Source organism: Lepidochelys kempii, chromosome 4 (genome assembly GCF_965140265.1).
Source record: "Lepidochelys kempii isolate rLepKem1 chromosome 4, rLepKem1.hap2, whole genome shotgun sequence".
NCBI lineage: Eukaryota > Metazoa > Chordata > Testudines > Cheloniidae > Lepidochelys > Lepidochelys kempii.
In genome coordinates, this window is record NC_133259.1 from 71,482,860 (window position 1) to 71,502,480 (window position 19,621).

General features: G+C 44.1%; 1 protein-coding gene across 3 annotated transcripts in view; it reads left to right on the forward strand.

Annotated features, from left to right (window-relative positions):
• Window positions 1–13,602: 13,602 nt before the first annotated feature.
• GALNT7 (polypeptide N-acetylgalactosaminyltransferase 7) overlaps window positions 13,603–19,621 on the forward strand; it is a 111,589-nt gene continuing 105,570 nt past the window's right edge. Inside the window, exon 1 of one of the 3 annotated variants that reach the window (XM_073341645.1) lies at window positions 13,603–14,213. In XM_073341645.1, coding sequence (XP_073197746.1) covers window positions 14,088–14,213 — 126 coding nt within the window. In that variant the 5' untranslated portion in view covers window positions 13,603–14,087. The remainder of the gene's footprint in view (window positions 14,214–19,621) is intronic. The other 2 variants (XM_073341644.1, XM_073341646.1) reach the window with 2 other exon arrangements.

Here is a 19,621-nt window from a genome sequence, read left to right on the forward strand (position 1 = left end):
TTATTGCTTTCCTTTTTATTTATATGATAAACCTGCTTGTTTGATGGCCTGAAGATAAAAGACCAAAAAAAAAAAAATCATTTAAAACCTGAGCCTTATCTTGGTGTATTTTGTTAGCTGATATGGAGCCAACCAATTTTTTTTACTTGGCCCGGCTGTGAATCAAACAATGGTGTTAGGATCTAGATATTCAGGACTGTCTGTAAAGGCCTATACTCTAAGAATTTAGGTGTATTCTTATCACTTGGCTAGTTATAGAGGTACAAAAGAAAGAATCAAAATCACTGTCTGTCGGTGTAAGGGCCTTCTCTTACTTGTGACAGTTTGTGGCCCTGTGCTTAGGCTAAGGCCTTTGGCTAAGCAGCAGAGGCAGCCATAAGCTAGGAAGCGAACAGTCACATCCTCCCATTCCAAACTAGTCACATTGAAATAAGGTGCTATTGGGCTGTTAGGCACTATCAGGACAGGATTGTATTCCTATCACCTCCAGAAAAAGGGAAGTGCCTAGAAAATGTAAAAGAAAACTTAGTTTGATAGCATCCTGTCTGGCAAGAACTCACTTATCAATAGCTGGGATGTGAAATCCCCACTTCTATATTGTTTTGTCATTATAGTTCCCGCTTTGCTGTTTGTTGTTTCTGTCTGCTGTATAATTAATTTTGCTGGGTGTAAACTAATTAAGGTGGTGGGATATAATTGGGTACATAATCATGTTACAATATGTTAGGATTGGTTAGTTAAATTTCAGGAACATGATTGGTTAAGGTATAGCAAAGCAGAACTCAAGTTTTACTATATAGTCTGCAGTCAATCAGGAAGTAGAGGGGTGGGCATGCGGGTGAGGGAAATGGGAATGGGGGTAAGAAAATTGGAATCATGTTTTGCTAAAGGGGGAAATGGGAACAGGGAATGGGAGTGGGGAAATTGGAATCATGTTTGGCTAAGGGCAGGAATGGGAACAGGGACACAGGTGTAAGGCTCTGTGGTGTCAGAGCTGGGAAGGAGGAGACTAAGGAAGGAAACTGGAATCATGCTTGCTGGAAGTTCACCCCAATAAACATCGAATTGTTTGCACCTTTGGACTTTGGGTATTGTTGCTCTCTGTTTATGCGAGAAGGACCAGGGAAGTAAGTGGGTGAAGGAATAAGCCCCCTAACAAATGGTTCAGAAAGCATCTCCCAAGGAGGAAGAAGGCTGTTTAACATTATGCATGTTTTCTGTAGCCCCCAGTTTGCCCTTAGCCCTCTTGTTTATTACCAGGGGCCTAATTTGCAAACAAAAATGCTTTTCACCAATTTCAACAATATTGTGTTTGTTCTACAAACAATTAGGCATATTTTCCATTATGTTGTTGAAGAAGGTGGTGAAATTAAAAACAGTAAGGGGATCAGTTTTGCCCCAAGTTATGTTGGGGCAGTTCCCATTGAGTAGCCCCTTGAGTAGAATCATAGAATATCAGGGTTGGAAGGGACCCCAGAAGGTCATCTAGTCCAACCCCCTGCTCAAAGCAGGACCAATTCCCAGTTAAATCATCCCAGCCAGGGCTTTGTCAAGCCTGACCTTAAAAACCTCTAAGGAAGGAGATTCTACCACCTCCCTAGGTAACGCATTCCAGTGTTTCACCACCCTCTTAGTGAAAAAGTTTTTCCTAATATCCAATCTAAACCTCCCCCACTGCAACTTGAGACCATTACTCCTCGTTCTGTCATCTGCTACCATTGAGAACAGTCTAGAGCCATCCTCTTTGGAACCCCCTTTCAGGTAGTTGAAAGCAGCTATCAAATCCCCCCTCATTCTTCTCTTCTGCAGGCTAAACAATCCCAGCTCCCTCAGCCTCTCCTCATAACTCATGTGTTCCAGTCCCCTAATCATTTTTGTTGCCCTTCGCTGGACTCTCTCCAATTTATCCACATCCTTCTTGAAGTGTGGGGCCCAAAACTGGACACAGTACTCCAGATGAGGCCTCACCAATGTCGAATAGAGGGGAATGATCACGTCCCTCGATCTGCTCGCTATGCCCCTACTTATACATCCCAAAATGCCATTGGCCTTCTTGGCAACAAGGGCACACTGCTGACTCATTTAGTATTTAGGATAGATTTGAGAATGAATATCTAATTGCTACTGTTCTTATTTGAAGTCATGCAAATACAAATAACTTCCTTCCCAGTTCTTTTAATCTTACAAGTAGATGGAAAAATTAAACTGGTTTCAAGAGCAATGATTTTACAAAGTGGGAAAAATTAGTTAGGCGATAGCTTAATATCTAGTCACTGTAAATCCTCTTTTTCTAAAGGAAGGTTTCTCTGTTGATTGAGAAACTCAAAGTAAAACAGTTAAGTTATACTATGCAGTGTATATATTTGTACAAAATAAAGATTTGCTTTTGTCCTCCAATCTGTACATGGGCATTTGTGGAAAACAATGTTTTGGCCCCATTGTGAAAACAAATTATGTGAACAGTCCCTGTCATAAGTATAAAGGGAAGGGTAAACACCTTTAAAATCCCTCCTGGCCAAAGGAAAAACCCTTTCATCTGTAAAGGGTTAAGAAGCTAGGATAACCTCGCTGGCACCTGACCAAAATGACCAATGAGGAGACAAGATACTTTCAAAGCTGGAAGGGGGGGGGGAACAAAGGCTCTCTGTCTGTGTGATGCTTTTGCCGGGAACAGAAAAGGAATGGAGTCTTAGACCTTAGTAAGTAATCTAGCTAGCTATGCGTTACATTCTGTTTTGTGTAAATGGTTGATAAAATAAGCTGTGCTGAATGGAATGTATATTTTTATAACTTAAGGTTTTGCGTAGAGGGATTCTCTATGTTTTGAATCTGATTACCCTGTAAGGTATTTACCATCCTGATTTTACAGAGGTGATTCTTTTACTTTTTTTCTTCAATTAAAATTCTTCTTTTAAGAACCTGATTGCTTTTTCATTGTTCTTAAGATCCAAGGGTTTGGGTCTGTGGTCACCTATGCAAATTGGTGAGGATTTTTATCAAGCCTTCCCCAGGAAAGGGGGTGTAGGATTTGGGGAGGATTTTCGGGGGAAAGACATTTCCAAGTGGGCTCTTTCCCTGTTATATATTTGTTAGACGCTTGGTGGTGGCAGCAATAAAGTCCAAGGGCAAAAGGTAAAATAGTTTGTACCTTGGGGAAGTTTTAACCTAAGCTGGTAAAAATAAGCTTAGGGGGTTTTCATGCAGGTCCCCACATCTGTACCCTAGAGTTCAGAGTGGGGAAGGAACCTTGACAGTCCCATTAAAGTCATTAGGACTACTTATATAAATAAAGGTTTGCAGGGTTGGACCACAACTGAGCTTTGTGAGATTGTGCCATCATCAATATTACTGACTTCATGTGCTAAAACATCATGAGTCAGGCCTCCCACCCCAAAATCATGAGATTAAAAAACTTTATTTGCCTTTTGTATTTTGTGCCTTTTAAGGTTCATATTTTCAAACCTTTTTCCAAAACCATGAAGGCTAGAATGAGTGAAACCTTTCGGGAAAATAAATATAATACTTGTTATAAAATGATGAGTGTTGGGAACATTGCATCTTCTCAAAACCGGATTAATGGTCATCCAGGTGGCTTTGTTTTATATGTTGAAACGTCAAAGAGAGGAGGTTTTAGCACAACATTACTGATTTGTACTTTACTTACTGAAAATCTGATAAATCTAAATCTAGTAATAGGTGGCCTGATCATGCAAGATGCTGTGCTCCCTCAGCTGCTGCTGCTCCGAGTTACACAGTTGCAATTCCCACTGACTGTCCCATGTCTAACAGAGTGAAAGTCTAATCAAATTTCTGGTGTGAAAGCATACTAATTGGAATAACCATGCCTTCCACTGTTTAAGCATTCTTTTCATATGGGAACACTACAGGAGTGGAAGCCACTCAGCATCCAGGAGGAGTGCTCAGCTACTGGCAGGATCAGGCTCTTACTTTCTGTAATCACCACAGATATGCAAATGTTAAATTGTCTAGGAGCATGTTTTTATGCTTAATATGTATTAATGTAAAGCTTCTGACTTTCAATAATAATAAATATTACGTTATGTGTGGTGATGATCCTTGAAAGGTTTTGGTTCCATCAAATATACTTGGCAGTAAAATGAATAATCCTGCTCCCATAAGTTTCATGCTACTTAGAGTAAAACTCTTCTACTTTTCTCCAAAGCAGTATTGAGAAATTTTAAAAGATACGAAGTAGCAATATACTCTACTATATAGTTTTAAAATTGCTATTTGTTCTGGAAATTGCTTACCGTGGAGTGACCAAAAGGTGCATAGTTTTAACTGTTTTATACCACTACTAAGGCTTTGATACAGGAAAACTTCCCTGTTCAGGACAACACTTAAGTGTGTGATTAGAACAGAGATTGACTTAAGCACAAGCTTAAGTGCTTTTCTGAATCAGGCATGAGAAAATTGAACAGGAGGGAATTTTTGTATCCAAAATGTGTGGTGTGGTTACAGCAATTTATTATGCATGCCAGGGAGGTAAAAAGGTGTGTAACACACCAGCATTTCAGCTATGGATTCAGCTTTTCCACCAAAACATGACTGAACATATAGTTTAGCTGTAAAAGCTAAATCAACAAATGAGTTTAAAGGTAGTTTTGTCAGGTTGTTTAGATCCAGAATTTAAGTTATGTTAAAAGAGAAACAAAATTTAAATGTTTGGTTTTTTTAAATTCCAATGAAATCTGTCCAGATTTTCACATTCCTTTAGTGTTTGAAACACCAGTCATTACTGATAGTCTAATGCGTAGTAAGACTCTTCAAATCAGTTATCAGTTGTATCATCACTAGTATGAAACATGGCAACAAACGTTTAACTTTTTTTTCTTTAAAATATATTCAGCTATCTGAAACTAAAGAAAAGTAATTCATATTAAGGCAATATCCTAGGTTGGATCTATGTGTAAACTCGTGAATGACACTACATTAGGGTTACATCCTCGTTTTGCAGGACATTGCCTTTTTTGAGAGCGAGGCTACATCCTCTGTCCTGGCGGATTTCTCAAACAGGAAATGTCCTGGATTTTTAAAGACCAAATGCTATAGCTCAGAAAGAGACCTGATTGGTCTGCTTCATGATTGGTCCCTCCCCTGCATCCACAGCTAATTGGCCCATTTATTTGCAGTCACACCTGCCAGATCCCACCCATGCAGGCCCCAGCTCCTAGCCCTGGGGAGAGGGTCCTGAAGGAAGGTGCTGACTGACTGTCACATCCTGGGCTTGCACCAGCCACTGTGACAGGCAGTGACACTACCCTGCACCTCCAGTGAGTGCCCCCACTGCAGTTACCTCCTCCAGCACCCCAACTGTACCCCCTCTCCATTTCCCCCCCCCCAGCTCTTCTATCCCCTTCCCCTACAGTGTCCTTTTTGGCAACCTGAAATATGGCAACCCTACCGTACAAGAGTGCTGCCAAGAACAGGTCCTATGAAATGAAGATGGTGAAGCCATTGCTCCTGGAACACACACAGTGTACATTTAGGGGTTGTCATAAATATAAAGGGAAGGGTAAATCCCTTTGAAATCCCTCCTGGCCAGGGGAAAGCTCCTCTCACCTGTAAAGGGTTAAGAAGCTAAGGGTAACCTCGCTGGCACCTGACCAAAATGACCAATGAGGAGACAAGATACTTTCAAAAGCTGGGAGGAGGGAGAGAAACAAAGGGTCTGTGTGTCTGTCTATAGTCTGTCTTTGTCGGGGATAGACCAGGAATGGAGTCTTAGAACTTTTAGTAAGTAATCTAGCTAGGTACGTGCTAGATTATGATTTCTTTAAATGGCTGAGAAAAGAACTGTGCTGAATAGAATAACTATTTCTGTCTGTGTGTCTTTTTTGTAACTTAAGGTTTTGCCTAGAGGGGTTCTCTATGTTTTGAATCTAATTACCCTGTAAGGTATCTACCATCCTGATTTTACAGGGGGGATTTTTTTATTTCTATTTACTTCTATTTTTATTAAAAGTCTTCTTGTAAGAAAACTGAATGCTTTTTCATTGTTCTCAGATCCAAGGGTCTGGGTCTGTAGTCACCTAGGCAAATTGGTGAGGCTTTTTACCAAACCTTGTCCAGGAAGTGGGGTGCAAGGTTTTGGGAAGTATTTTGGGGGGAAAGACGCGTCCAAACAGCTCTTCCCCAGTAACCAGTATTAGTTTGGTGGTGGTAGCGGCCAATCCAAGGACAACGGGTGGAATATTTTGTACCTTGGGGAAGTTTTGACCTAAGCTGGTAAAGATAAGCTTAGGAGGTTTTTCATGCAGGTCCCCACATCTGTACCCTAGAGTTCAGAGTCGGGGAGGAACCTTGACAGGGGTGGACGCTCAAACATTAAAGTCTGACTGATTTTAAAAGTGTATTCAAAAGTTAATACTATGCCAGCAAAATAAGGAGTTATGCATCACAAAAGCAAATGTTATTTTAAGTAACATGACAAGAGGGAAATAATATTTCCAACAATGTATTCTGTTAATGTAATTTTAAATTAAAAATTAAAAGGCTAACAATTATCGCAACAGCCACTAAGGCTGAAAAACAGGATAAGGAATTATCGAAGTACACAAGCTAGTCTTAATACGTGAAACAACAGAACCTAGAAATAGCATACATTGATTGGCACTCTATAAACATCATAGATGTGTTTAAGCAGTGTTTCTCAAACTGTTGATCCAGACCCAAAAGGGGATCACAAGGTTATTGTAGGGGGTTCGCGATATTACCTTTACTTCTGTGCTGCTGCTGCCTTCAGAGCTGGGCAGCTGGAGAGTAGCAATGACTGCTGGCCAGGTGCCCCGCTCTGAAGGCAGCGTGGCTGCCAGTATCTGCACAATAGTAAGGGTGGCATTTTTGAGGGGGAGGTCGGTCATCTTGGCCTGAAATATTTTCAAAGAGGGGGCCCAACAAAATAAAATTGAGAACCCCTGTGTTAGAGGATCAGAAACTTTCCTTATCAGAAAGGAATGTAATAGGTGCTACAAACTATATATTAGCCATCAGTGCTTGATAATTAATGAGCAATAATTAGGATACTTCAATACAAGCAAAATAATAACTAAGAGTAATTTAAGTCTTTTTCCTGTACATCCTAAAGATTGTACTGTAGTATAAAGCAAGGCTCTACACAATATATTCAGCTCACTTTCTGTTGTGATGGATTGAAATATAAGATGTTAGCGGTGATGCTGCAGGAGGGAAATTATGATTTAGGCACGACAGGAGCATGTTGGGCTAAATTTTATGACAAGTGTCAACGCTGAAAATTATTATTATAGAAGTGACAGAAAGGTAGCAAGATGCATTATATGTCAAGAACATTCATATAAGCAGTGAAATACTAATGGATAATTTTGGTAGGAGTTGCAATGCAAATTCTATGGATTAGAATGAGAGAATAGTAAATGAAAATTAAGTTAGTGTCTGCTACAGACTATTAAATCAGGAAGACAGGGTAGGTAAGATGAAGTGCTTGTGAATTAGACAAAATGTGAAGACCTGAAGCTCCTGATATTACCAAGGTATCTTCCAGTCAATTTTATGTGTATGAATGAGACAGAAAACCACTTACCATTCAAAGTAATATGAAATTAAAAGCCTGTAGCTCTGTTAATGTTAGACTTTTTTTATTATTATTTTTGTGGACACAGTCTGCCTCTCCTCCATCATTCCCTATTCCAACATGAAGCCTGCTGAATTATTCCAAACCATGAACTGCTTTATTAATCTGGAATGCCTTCACACAACTCTAGAACCCAGCGTCTGCTGCTACTAGGAACTATCAGCATGTTTCTCAAAGAAAATCACTTACATATAAGAAGGCCTCTCTGCACAGCAGAAATCATGCAACGATCCTAGGCCTGATAACATGATACTTTCCCCTTTCTGAATTCAAGCCCATGTACACAATAGGAAGTCTGAGAAGCACTGCAGAGAAACTGAGCTCCAACCTTGACCAATCCATTCTCTTCTTCGCTAATGAAAGTGAATTGAGAGCAACTGGGACCCTAATAACTGAGATCATCAACCTTTAGGGACATTTACCACTCTCTCTAAAGCAAGTCTCAATTTGGCCAGTATTTAAGAAATGATCTCTTGATACAACAATCTTTCCATCTATTGCCTCTCGTATCTAACCTCACAACCTTGTGCAATTGAGAAGAGTTGCCTCCTACTCTGCATCAATACTGTCAAGGTTCTGGAATCTTCCTTGGTGTTAATGGCACTGACATATGGATCTCCTCTTGGCCAGGTAAATCTGTTATTTTCAGTGGGAGATTTGCTGTGGATTGAGTGTAGTAGATGAATAACTTTGTAGACCTGGCTCACAGACAATAATTCAAAATGCAAATAGCTCTCTTCACACAAATAGCTTCACTCCCACTCTCTAATCCATGGAAGGCTTGTACCTATATGTAATAAGACTCACTGAGAACCAATGCTGCCAAAAAAAAGTCAGATTGCTTTTGTGTGTTTGTTTTCAAGGGTGATGGCTGATTTGTAATAAGATTCAAAACAGCATTAGTGGGAGGCATAGCCAAATGATTGAAACATACCACTAGGAGTCAGGAGATATGTATTCTGTTCCATACACTCCTTGTGTGACACAACCTTTTCCCCCCTTCCCCATTTGTAAAATGAGGATAACCACGTTATCCTTCTATGTGTGAGATTTAATTCGTACTTTTAAAAGTACTTTGAACTCCTCAGGTAGAAGGTGCTATTGAAGTGTAAATTATAATATCTCAACAAAAGATAGCAGTATTGATATCAATCAGAGTTAAAATGAAGCTAGATAAACGTGCAGTTCACTTATTAAAGGCTAAAATGTTTATAAATCTTATTTCAGGAAACAATAAAATAATGAAAAACATTAATCGGTATAGAGGATATTTAAATAAATAAGTCAGTGTCTACTAGTTGACACTTACCAACTTTTCTTTTTAAAAAGACATCAACTCCAAGGTTGCACATATACTAAAGCCCCAGTATCTCACATAGTGAAATATCAGAGTAAATGAAAATTCTGGCAGTGGAATTTTTGAAATTTCTAGGTATAATGCTGTGCTTAAGATAAAATTATTCTGATGAATTCCTACAATTCATTGCTGTTTTTAAGTGCTTGGGAAGGTGGGTGTTGGCAGTTGATTGGGGGGAAAAACTTGGTTTTGACCTGTGCTGAATTAAAATGGTATATTTAATATATATTAAATAAATAACACGAGCTTAAACAAGTCCTGGTACACCCATAAGCACTGGTCAGGCTGAAAGGCTGTAAACAAAAAAACCCATCAGTCCCTCTGAAGAGGATCACAGTTAGGCACCTTTGCAATTTTACGTACAAGGAAGCTTTTATAGCACCTTATGTTTACCTCTTATTAGTAGACTAGGGGTTTTGTTTTTATGGTCATTAAACTTCATTAAAATCTTCTTTCAATAATTCTGGTCATGTAAATCTAAAGTGCTTTACTGTGGGGAAAATATTTATTCAGGACAACAGTTAACAAGTGTATCCAAATATTGGTTTGTCAGATGCTAGCAAAATGCATGAGACTGACATTTTCTAGCAGCCCTGGAGGCAGATACCATACCCTCAAGTGCTTAGAAAGAAGGTGATAGAGTGGCTTAAAGGATTGGTAATTGGATACTTCACCTTTAGGTCACAGTAGGTCATTGGTTCAAGTACAGAATAGGCTAGTAATGACTAAAAATAATACTATCTGACAGCTATTTGGAGGCCTATGTGAAATGCATTGGTGATCTTAATACAATGCTTAGTAGACATGTATCAATGCTCAAAAAAGAAAATGAAGATGTTTGGCAGCTTTCTTAGAAATGTTTGCATAGAAATACTGGATGTGGGTTACCTAGGCTGAGGTATGTTGACATGGAAGTTAGTTTCCTAACTAAATTCACTAGGACTCTTCTCTGAATAAGGACAACGGGACTGAGCCCTTGAGGTTTATGCAATATGTGAAGAGGGGTAAGTCACTATCTGTAACTTCTTAGGCTATGTCTACACTGGCAATTGAACAACAACAACTTTTGTCTTTCAGGTGTTAAACCCTCCCTCCCCCCGAAAGGCAAAAGTTTTGCTGCAACAAGTGACAGTGTGAACAGTGCATTGTCGGCAGGAGCGCTCTCCTGACGACAACGCAAACGCTATTCGTTGGGGGTAGAAGTTTTTTGTCAGCAGGAGAGTCAACAAACAGTGGCTACACTGCACGACTTTTAGCGGCACAGCTGTGGTGACACAGTCGTGTCATTAAAAACTGCGTATGTAGACATAGCCTTAGTATTGTCATAGCTTCACTGGTAGAAAAAAAGCTATAGTTAGTAATGCCTTTGGTATCATGGAAAAAATACAATTAAAATTGTAAATATCTGAAGTCACTTCTAAGCTCATCATTATTTAGAATCCTAGGAGATCCAATCAAGATAGAGATCCCATTCTATCGGGCACTGTACAAATAAACAGTCAGTAACATTTCCTTCCCTGAAGACCTTACAATCCAAACAAAGAAAGTAGACAAAGGTAGGAGGAAAAACAGAAGCACAGAGAATTGAAGTGACTTGCTCAAGGTAATACACTAGGTCAGTGACAATGCCAGACATAGAACTCAGGTCTCCTGACTCCTACTCCAGTGCCTAGTCCACAAGGCCACACTGCTTCCTAGTGGACAGCTGCATTGTAGCAGTCTAATGAAGCCATGATTCCTTTGGGAGGAAAAAAGCATTTTATCTGCCAAGTTGGCTGACATAGGAACTGCTGTCCTCAGGCAATTGGCCTGGGGTGAGCGTGAAGCTTTCCCTGATAGCTGTGGAGGCCTTATTCATCATTTTTGCAGAATTTAAACTTTCATTTAAAAACAATTGCTTGTTACAATGACCACACAACTGAACTGAACAGGCCGGCTGAAGTGGGGCGAAGGGGGAATTGCCCAGGTGCCTGGGTGATTTAAAAGGGCCCGGAGGCCCCTGGCCACTGCCAACAGTGCAGCAGAGCTAAGACAGGCTTCCTGCCCGTCCTTGCTCTGCACCACTCCCGGAAGCTGCCAGCATGACTCTGTGGCCCCAGAGGGGGGTGTCTCTGCATGCTGTCCCCGCCCTGAGTGCTGACTCCACAGCTCTCATTGGCTGGGACCTGTGGTCAATGGGAGCTGTGCGGCTGGTGCCTGTGGGCAGCAGCGCATGAAGAACCCCTGCCCCACCCCCCCCCACCTACAAGCTGCTGCCAGAGGGGTGTGCCGGTCACTTTCAGGAGCCGCCTGAGGTAAGCGCTGACTCCCTGACCCTCTTCTGCACCCCAACCTCCTGCCCTAGCCTAGAACCTGCACCCCCCCCCAAAGCCTGCACCCGGCACCTCTTCCTGCACCCCAACTCCCTCCCAGAACCTGTACCCATCACCCCTCCCACACCCAAATCCCCTCCCAGAGCCCACAGTCCCTTCTGCACCAAACTCCTCCCAGAGCTTGCACCCCGCACTCCAACCCACTGCCGCAGCCTGGTGAAAGTGAGTGAGGGTGGGGGAGAGCAAGCGATGGAGGGAGGGAGAATGGAGTGAGCAGGGGGCTGGACAGGGGCATGGTCTCAGGGAAGGGGCAGGGTAGGGGCGGGGCAAGGGTCTTTGGGTTTGTGCGATTAGACAGTTGGCAACCCTGCCAGGCGGGCATGTGGAAGTCCTGGATGTACTGGAAGAGTGCATGCAGCAGGCAGCTCGCTGGGCACCTGCCAGTGCAGGTGCAGCACTGCTCAAATGTCAGGTGGACCATCCATGCGGGCACGGCTTGTGTGTGCATGGGGGCCCATTGACTATTCTGCCCCGCAATTGCTGTGAGCGGGCCTGGAACTGACACAGTAGTGTCTTCCTCAGTCTGCTGACAGACCGCTTCAATGATTCAGTTATAGAGCAAGCAACAGCAGAGTGAAATTACAAGACTCTAGTCAGTTTTACAATCAATTACAATTGTGGGCAGCATTAAGACTGTAAATAATTATTTCTTTCTTCTGCTGCTCCTCGAGAAAGCTATGAGTTACAACAGAGGAGGAATTAGAGTTGGTCATTGGAGAGGAGGTCCCAAAAAATGGACATTGGCAAAAAGAGACAGTAGGGGAGACCTACTTTTTTTGCAGTAGACGCCATGGGGCTCGGAAAGGCAAAGAAAGATATCCCCCCTCTTTCACCCTTCTAAGAGCTGGAACTTCAAATTTAGAATGAGCGCCTTAAGGGGGGTCTCCACTTGTCTTTTATATTTATCTCTACGTAACAGGTGTCCAGTAAACTTTTCAAATTCTAGATATAACTCTCACTGGAAAACACACACAAAGTTAAGCACTTGTGCAAGTGATTGCAGGTTTGGAGTCTTTTACTGTACCTTTAACTCAGCATTAATCTATTTAGTTTTTTGCATCAAGCTATTAGAATGGGGAAAATGTTAATGCCACTAACACTGCTGTACTAGTTTTCTGGACGAACAGACACTTCAGTTTCCAAGTGTGTAAAGCACTACATTTCCTATTAAAAAAATCATCCACGGGGAATCCTATTGATAGGCAATATCTTGTTCTAAAGTAACTTATCACTGAAAAGTCAATGTTCAGGATTGTTGGATCTATATGATTCCTGCAGTGTGAACAGGAATTTGAAAAAAACCTTAGTAAACCTTAGTGACTCTGACTCACTATACAAAAGCAGAACTGTTAAATAAATAAAATTGTTTTTACATGGCTGCTTTCCTGATAACTGCACTTGGACTACACTAATTTTTCACAACTGTTGCACAAGCTAAAAACAGAATGCTTAACTTTCAGTGCAGTTCATTTTTCTCAGAAGAGTGCAAGTGTGGAATGAAAGACAGGTTGGCTTAAGATTGCTGTCAGGAATACAAGCCAAAATTTGAGAAAAGTCAATGATTTCAGGAATTATACTGAATTTAGATCCTTGTTATTTGCTCAGACTGTGTACAATTTGTTTCTGGTACACCAGTTTAATACTATGGACAAAAACAGTACTTGATTTCAATAGGTCTACTCAACATGAATAAAGTTAAGCATGTACTTTGCATGGTATTGGCCTGAAATTAGTTATACAGAAAGTTGGGAAGTTATTTTTATTATTGTTGCAAGGGCTAGCCCTGGGTAGGGGAATATAGTTTATTTTCTAAAGTAAAATATCTACAAGGTTTTCATTCTTTTCAATACTTAAGGCATAAGATTTACCAGACAGGGCTACACACATACTAAATCATTTTTAAGGCCTGACACCCTGGGCTCCGTTCTTTGAAAGTTTTCACCAGTGATGAGGCCAGTGCACATATCAGAGTTCCCATACATCAAATTACAAACATTCAGGGGGAAATAAAGTAAAAGTAGTATTGTATGACAGAGGTCTGGTGCAATCTGGGTTCGAATCTGGTATGATGGTAGTTTTAAAAAAGGCAGTTATAAATCCCCGTGGACTCTGTCTCTCTTTCCAAGCCAAGGTAAAGGCATAAACCCGGAAATGATCCCTTCTTCCACCTCACCAAGCTAGGAGCAGCAGCTTGGTGTTTGTACACCTCATCCCAGCTTTACTCGTACAAATCCACCTCCTTAGGGAGACGTGTGAAAAGGCAACCTACAATCAATATGGAAAACTCTCCGGGCTATAAATCAGCCACGTGGAGCTGTCGCTGCTGCTGCGGTGACTTCCTGCTTCAGATCATTTGAGCTGTTGGGCGCAGCTCAGCAGGGAAAAGACGAGACAAGCAGCAGAGGAATCGGGGCAGTTTTAAGGAGGGGGAGAAAAAGTTTGTGCCTGCAGCACAGTGACGGACTGAGCAGGGGGCGGCGGCAGTAGCAGCCGGCGGCGGCGGCGGGAAGGCAGCAGATCAGCAGGCTGGGATCGGGGTAGAGCTAAAGAGAGGAGCAGGAGCGGAGAGCAGGCGGCTAGAGCGAGCAGGAGCGGGGGGCGCAACGCCAGGCGCGGGCAGGGAGCCGAGCCCGGCTCCGGGCTGGGGACGGGGTAGCTCAGGAGGGGGCCGAGGCGGGCGGCGGGAGCGGTAAGCGGTAGCAGGGCGTCGGGCCGGCGCGGGACGATGCGGCTGAAGCTGGGCTTTCTGCTGCGCGCCGTGCTGCTGGCGGGCAGCTTCCTGGGGCTGCTGCTGCTCTGGTCCTCGCTGTCCCCCCGCGCCGAGGAGCCGAGCCCGCAGGGCAGGATGTGGGTGAGTGAGCGAGCGAGCGCTCGGGCGGGGCGGTGTCTCCCCCCAGTGCGGGGGGATGGGGAAGGGGTGTCTCCCGGCCCGCCCAGCCCCCTCCAGGAGAGGCGGCTGCTCCTGGCAGGGCCTCCCTCCTTCGCTGGGCGGCGGCTGGCGCCCAGGCTGCGGCCTGTGGCGTTTGAAGGCCCGACCGGGGAGCTGCGGCCGGCCTGGCTAGCCGGGCTCCTCACAGCGCCCGGGCACCATGCCCAGCCGTCCCCGCTGCCGAGCACGGGTGGGGCGGGCTTCGCTGTGGCGGGCACGCGGGGATCGAGCCCCGCTGGGCGACCGCCGCCCTCGGGCCTGCCCTGACCCTGTGGCTCTGGGCAGGGGTGTCCCGCCCACCCCCGAGGCCGTCGATACCCGTGAGGGGACCAGGCTGCGGCCCGTGCAGTGCCCCGGTGCAGCGGCAGCCTAGCCCCAAGAAGGGCTGGCTTTGGTGGGTGCAGCGCTCTTCCCCCCCCCCCCCCCCCCCGTTACTCGGGGTGATGGTGGCGGCATGCAGCGCCCACTGAAATGTCTGAGCAGACCTAGGGAGGATCAGGGACATTCAATTGAGAAGGGAGACAGACCGGAGCTGAGGCTCTGGGGGTGTATCCGGCACTCACCGAGTTCATTAGAGCGACGCTGGAAGGGCTATGTTATCCCGCGCCCGCAGGTGGTAGGAAATAACCTACCTTCTTCTGCGAACTAAATGGCAGGAGCAAGAGCTGCACAGGTGTACAGGGCTAGCTGTAGTTAATCAATTTCAGTCAGAGGCAGTCTTTTATATACAAAAACAATGCCCTTACCTTGTTCGTTTTGGATAAGAGCACTGGCTCAGGCATATGCTTTTATTGCAGTAAACAATAGCTTGAACAGTGATTTCCTAATTGTGGAACACTTGATATACATCTCAGCCTCAGGGTAATTCTGGTAGAGGCCTTGCACCTCTGTATTCATGCCTGGGAAAATGTACAGAACATTAATCCTGGCACTTTTAGTAAAAGCTACAAATTGCACCATTTTTGCCTCGGCCTTCCCAGTTGATCTAATTCCTAGCTGACTGGTTGGATTAAAGGCACATTTTGTCACATTAAGATAATTAATGTCTCAATGTAAACTTTGTAAAGTGTCCAGATACCTCATAATGCTTACTTTTTACCATGTATTAAAAAACACTACACGTTTTCTTCTCTTCCCCCTTTCACAAACTTTCTTCATTCTCCTGTGATGTGGTAGTTCTCATCTCAAGGGGCCCCCACTGTGCTCCACCTACTACAGACAGAGGAGCATTTGTGGTAGAGACAAGAGAAGCAGATCCAGCAGAAAGAGTAACATGAAAAGCTCTTGCTGCTGGCATGATAGTAGTAGTTGGTGTGGGGGTGGCAGAACAGACCTTATTCAGGGTTACAAGTCCCCACAGTGAAACAGTAGCATGGTCTCTGATATCTAGAACAACTGACTGCTGTTGTAATAGCATTTTGTTCTTAAAATATTTTTTACCAGTAGCTTGTAAAAATGCTATACTTCAAGAGGTCTGAGAAACAAATGTGCATGCTCCCCAACTGCATGTGTTACTATAGAATTACTGCAGTTGAGAATAAACCAGCCCTCCTTTGACTGGATTTGCAGTAGGTATTTCTGTTTAGATCATATCTTGTAAGTGCTGTTCATCATGCTGAGGTTCAAAAGCTAAGTTCAAAGTAATCTCGGAGATCTTACTTTAACCCACAAAAGCAAGCAAGGAAATTTCATAGTTAAAACTAAAAATCTGAGATGACATTCTGGCTTTCACTCATTGTGTGTTTGGCTTTTATAGCTGAACGCTTTGCATAATAACCAAGAGAAAGTTAGTTTGTATAATTCTTAACTTGTGAACATTAGTAGGCTCTTTCAAGAGATGTTGCTATCGTTTGGAACCCGTACAGTTTGTTGGATCGTGTCAGATATAGTTGAGATGATGGATTATAATGGCTCCTTTGGAGTTCTCATGGTTGATTAGAAAATGAGTTTTCTAATTTCTGATCTGTCCTTCTAAAAACATGTTTTGTGCCCGTACAATAAACCCATGTTTAAAATCTTTAGAATTTTTAGTTGCATATGAATTTTCTTGTCTGTGACATTTCAGTTTAAATTCACTAAAATCATTTATTTTTATTTTTAGTGCTTATGAAGGGTGTTAGTCTTGACAGCTTTGGAAACTAAAGTCTCCTAAAAGAATAGGCAAATCATGGGTAGTAGTTATTGAGAGATAATTCAGGGTCTATCCTCACAGCAAAGAAAAACCCATGGCTGGGCTGTGCCCACTCACGTGGGCTTGCATGCCTTGGGCTGCAGAACTGTTTCATTGACACCTGAGCTCTGGGACCGTTGTGCCTCAGAGGTTCCTAGAGCCTGGGCTGCAGCCTGAGCCCAGAAGTCTACACAGCAATGAAACAGCCCCACTGGCTGAGCTCTGTGAGTTTGAGTCGGCTGCCGCAGGCCAGCTGCAGGTATCGTTGCAGCTTCAGGTGGTTCCTACTGGTCACTATTGAGGTGCACTTCCTGATGTGAAGAATCTTTCCCCGCCTCTGTGTGCGTGTATTGATTAAAACGAGGACTGTAGTGCAAAGAAACTTCCACCTTTCACAAACACTGAATTCACTCAGATAAAAATTGCTTCTGAGCTGAAACCTTGTGGCCAAGTTGAATGATTACTGACAAGGTGGATGAGGTAATATTTTTATTGGACCAACTTTTGTTGGTGAGGCCTGGTCTACACTATGAGTTTATGTTGGATTTAGCAGCGTTAAATCCGAATTAACCTTGCACCCGTCCACACAACGAAGCCATTTTTTCAAGATAAAGGGCTCTTAAAACCAATTTCTGTACTCCTCCCCAACGAGGGGATTAGTGCTGAAATCGACATCGCTGTTTCGAATTAGGGTTAGTGTGGACGCAATTCAAAGGTATTGACCTCCGGGAGTCATCCCACAGTGTACCATTGTGACCTCTCTGGACTGCACTCTGAACTCGGATGCACTGGCCAGGTGTACAGGAAAAGCCCTGGGAGCTTTTTAATCTCATTTCCTGGTTGGGCAAGCGAGCTAATCAGCACAGGTGACCATGCAGTCCCAGAATCGAAAAAGAGCTCCAGCGTGCACCGAACGAGAGGTACTGGATCTGACCACTGTATGGTGAAAAGGAATCTGTGCTATCAGAACTACGTTCCAAAAGACAAAATGCCAAAACATTTCAAAAAATCTCAGAGGCCATGAGGGACGCAACACAGTGCCCCATGAAACTTAAGGAGCTCAGAAAAGCGTACCAGAAAACCAAAGAATCAAACAGACGCTCTGGGACAGAGACCCAGACATGCCGCTTCTATGCTGAGTTGCATGCAATTCTAAGGGGGGCCGCCACCACGACCCCACCCCTGTCCATAGTCTCCGATGATGGGGTACTCTCCGCCATGGCTGAGGATTTTGCGGACGGGGAAGATGAGGAGGAGAACGAGCTCGGGGAGAGCACACAGTACACTGTTCTCCCTGACAGCCAGGATCTTTTTATCACCCTGACTGAAATACCCTCCCAACCCAATGAAGCCGGAGAGTGTACCTCTGGTGAGTGTACCTTTTAAAATATAATACATGTTATAAAAACAAGCGTTTTTTAATGATTAAGTAGCCTTGAGGACTTGGGATGCATTCGTGGCCAGTACTGCTACTGGAAAAGTCTGTTTACGTGTCTGGGGATGGAGTGGAAATCCTCCAGGGATATCTCCATGAAGCTGTCCTGGAGGTACTCTAAAAGCCTTTGCAGAAGGTTTCTGGGAAGAGCAGCCTTATTCCGTCCTCCATGGTAGAATACTTTACCACACCATGCTAGTAGCAAGTAATCTGATATCATTGCATGACAAAGCCTGGCAGCATATGGTCCTGGTGTTTGCTGGCATTCAAGCAACATCCATTCTTTATCTCTCTGTGTTATCCTCAGGAGAGGGATATCGTTCATGGTAACCTGGTTGAAATAGGGGAATTTAATTAAGGGGTCATTCAGAGGTGGCCGTTCCTACTGGGCTGTTTGCCTGTGGCTGAAAAGAAATCCTCCACGCAGTTAGCCACGTGCGGAGACGGGGGGCAGCATTGGCGCTGAGGGGTTCGCGTTTGGCTAGCAGGTATCTTCTCTGATACCAGCCAGGCGGTGGGGGGAGGGGAAAAGCGATCATCCCAGAGAACTGGGTTGGGGGAGGGGGTTAGTTTGGTTTCTGCTGCTGCACGTTAACAGGAAAACTGCAGCACTAAATGGTCAACTCAACGGGCTTTGCTTGGTATGGGAAAAGAGGGGGCTGCTGTTATGAAGGTTGCAGAAGCCGAAAGACTATGGCTTACCATGGCCGCCTGCAAGCCGAATTCTATTGCCCGGCCCTGCATGTGTGATCTCTAACACCAAAGCCGCAGGCACTCAATATAAGATGCAAAATGCGACCTTGTACCAAAATCACATGTGCTATGTAATGTGAATAGTGTTGTTCACTGTGAAAGAGTATAGCCATTGTTCTGTAAAATGTATCTTTTTAAATACTTCACTCCCTTTTTTTCCTCCAGCAGCTGCAAATGTTTCAAGCCTCCCTTCTCCATCCCAAAGGCTATCTCAGATAAGGTGGCGAAAAAAACACACGCGATGACATGTTCTCTGAGCTCAGGCAGTCCTCCGGCACTGACAGAGCTGTGTGGAGGGACACAATAGCAGAGTACAGGACAGTGGCCGATGAACGTGAGGAGAAGTGGCGGCAGGAAGATCAGAGGAGGCATGAGGCAACGCTGGGCTACTGCGGGATCAAACGGACATGCTCCGGCGTCTAGTGGAGGTTCATGAACGGCAGCAGGATCACAGACTGCCGCTGCAGTCCCTGCTTAACTGCCCTCTGTCCTCCCCAAGTTCCATAGCCTCCTCACCCAGACGCCCAAGAACGCGGGGTGGGAGGCTCCAGGCACCCAACCACTCCACCCCAGTGGACAGCCCAAGCAACAGAAGGCTAGCATTCAACAAATTTTGAAGTGGCCTTTTCCTTCCCTCCTACCCTCCTCCCACACCCCACCCTGCTACCTTGTCAGTTATCTCCCTATTTTTATAATCAATTAATAAAGAATACATGTTTTTTTAAATGATAGTGACTTTATTTCCTTTGCAAGCAAGCTGTGATTGAAGGGGGGCGGGAGGGGGGGCTTACAGGGAATTTAGAGGCAACCATGGGGGTGGGTTTTCATCAAGGAGAAACAAACAGAAGTGTCACACAATACCCTGGCCAGTTATGAAACTGGTTTTCAAAGCTTCTCTGATGCGCAGCGCTTCCTGCTGTGCTCTTCTAACTGCCCTGGTGTCTGGCTGTGTGTATTCAGCGGCCAGGCAAT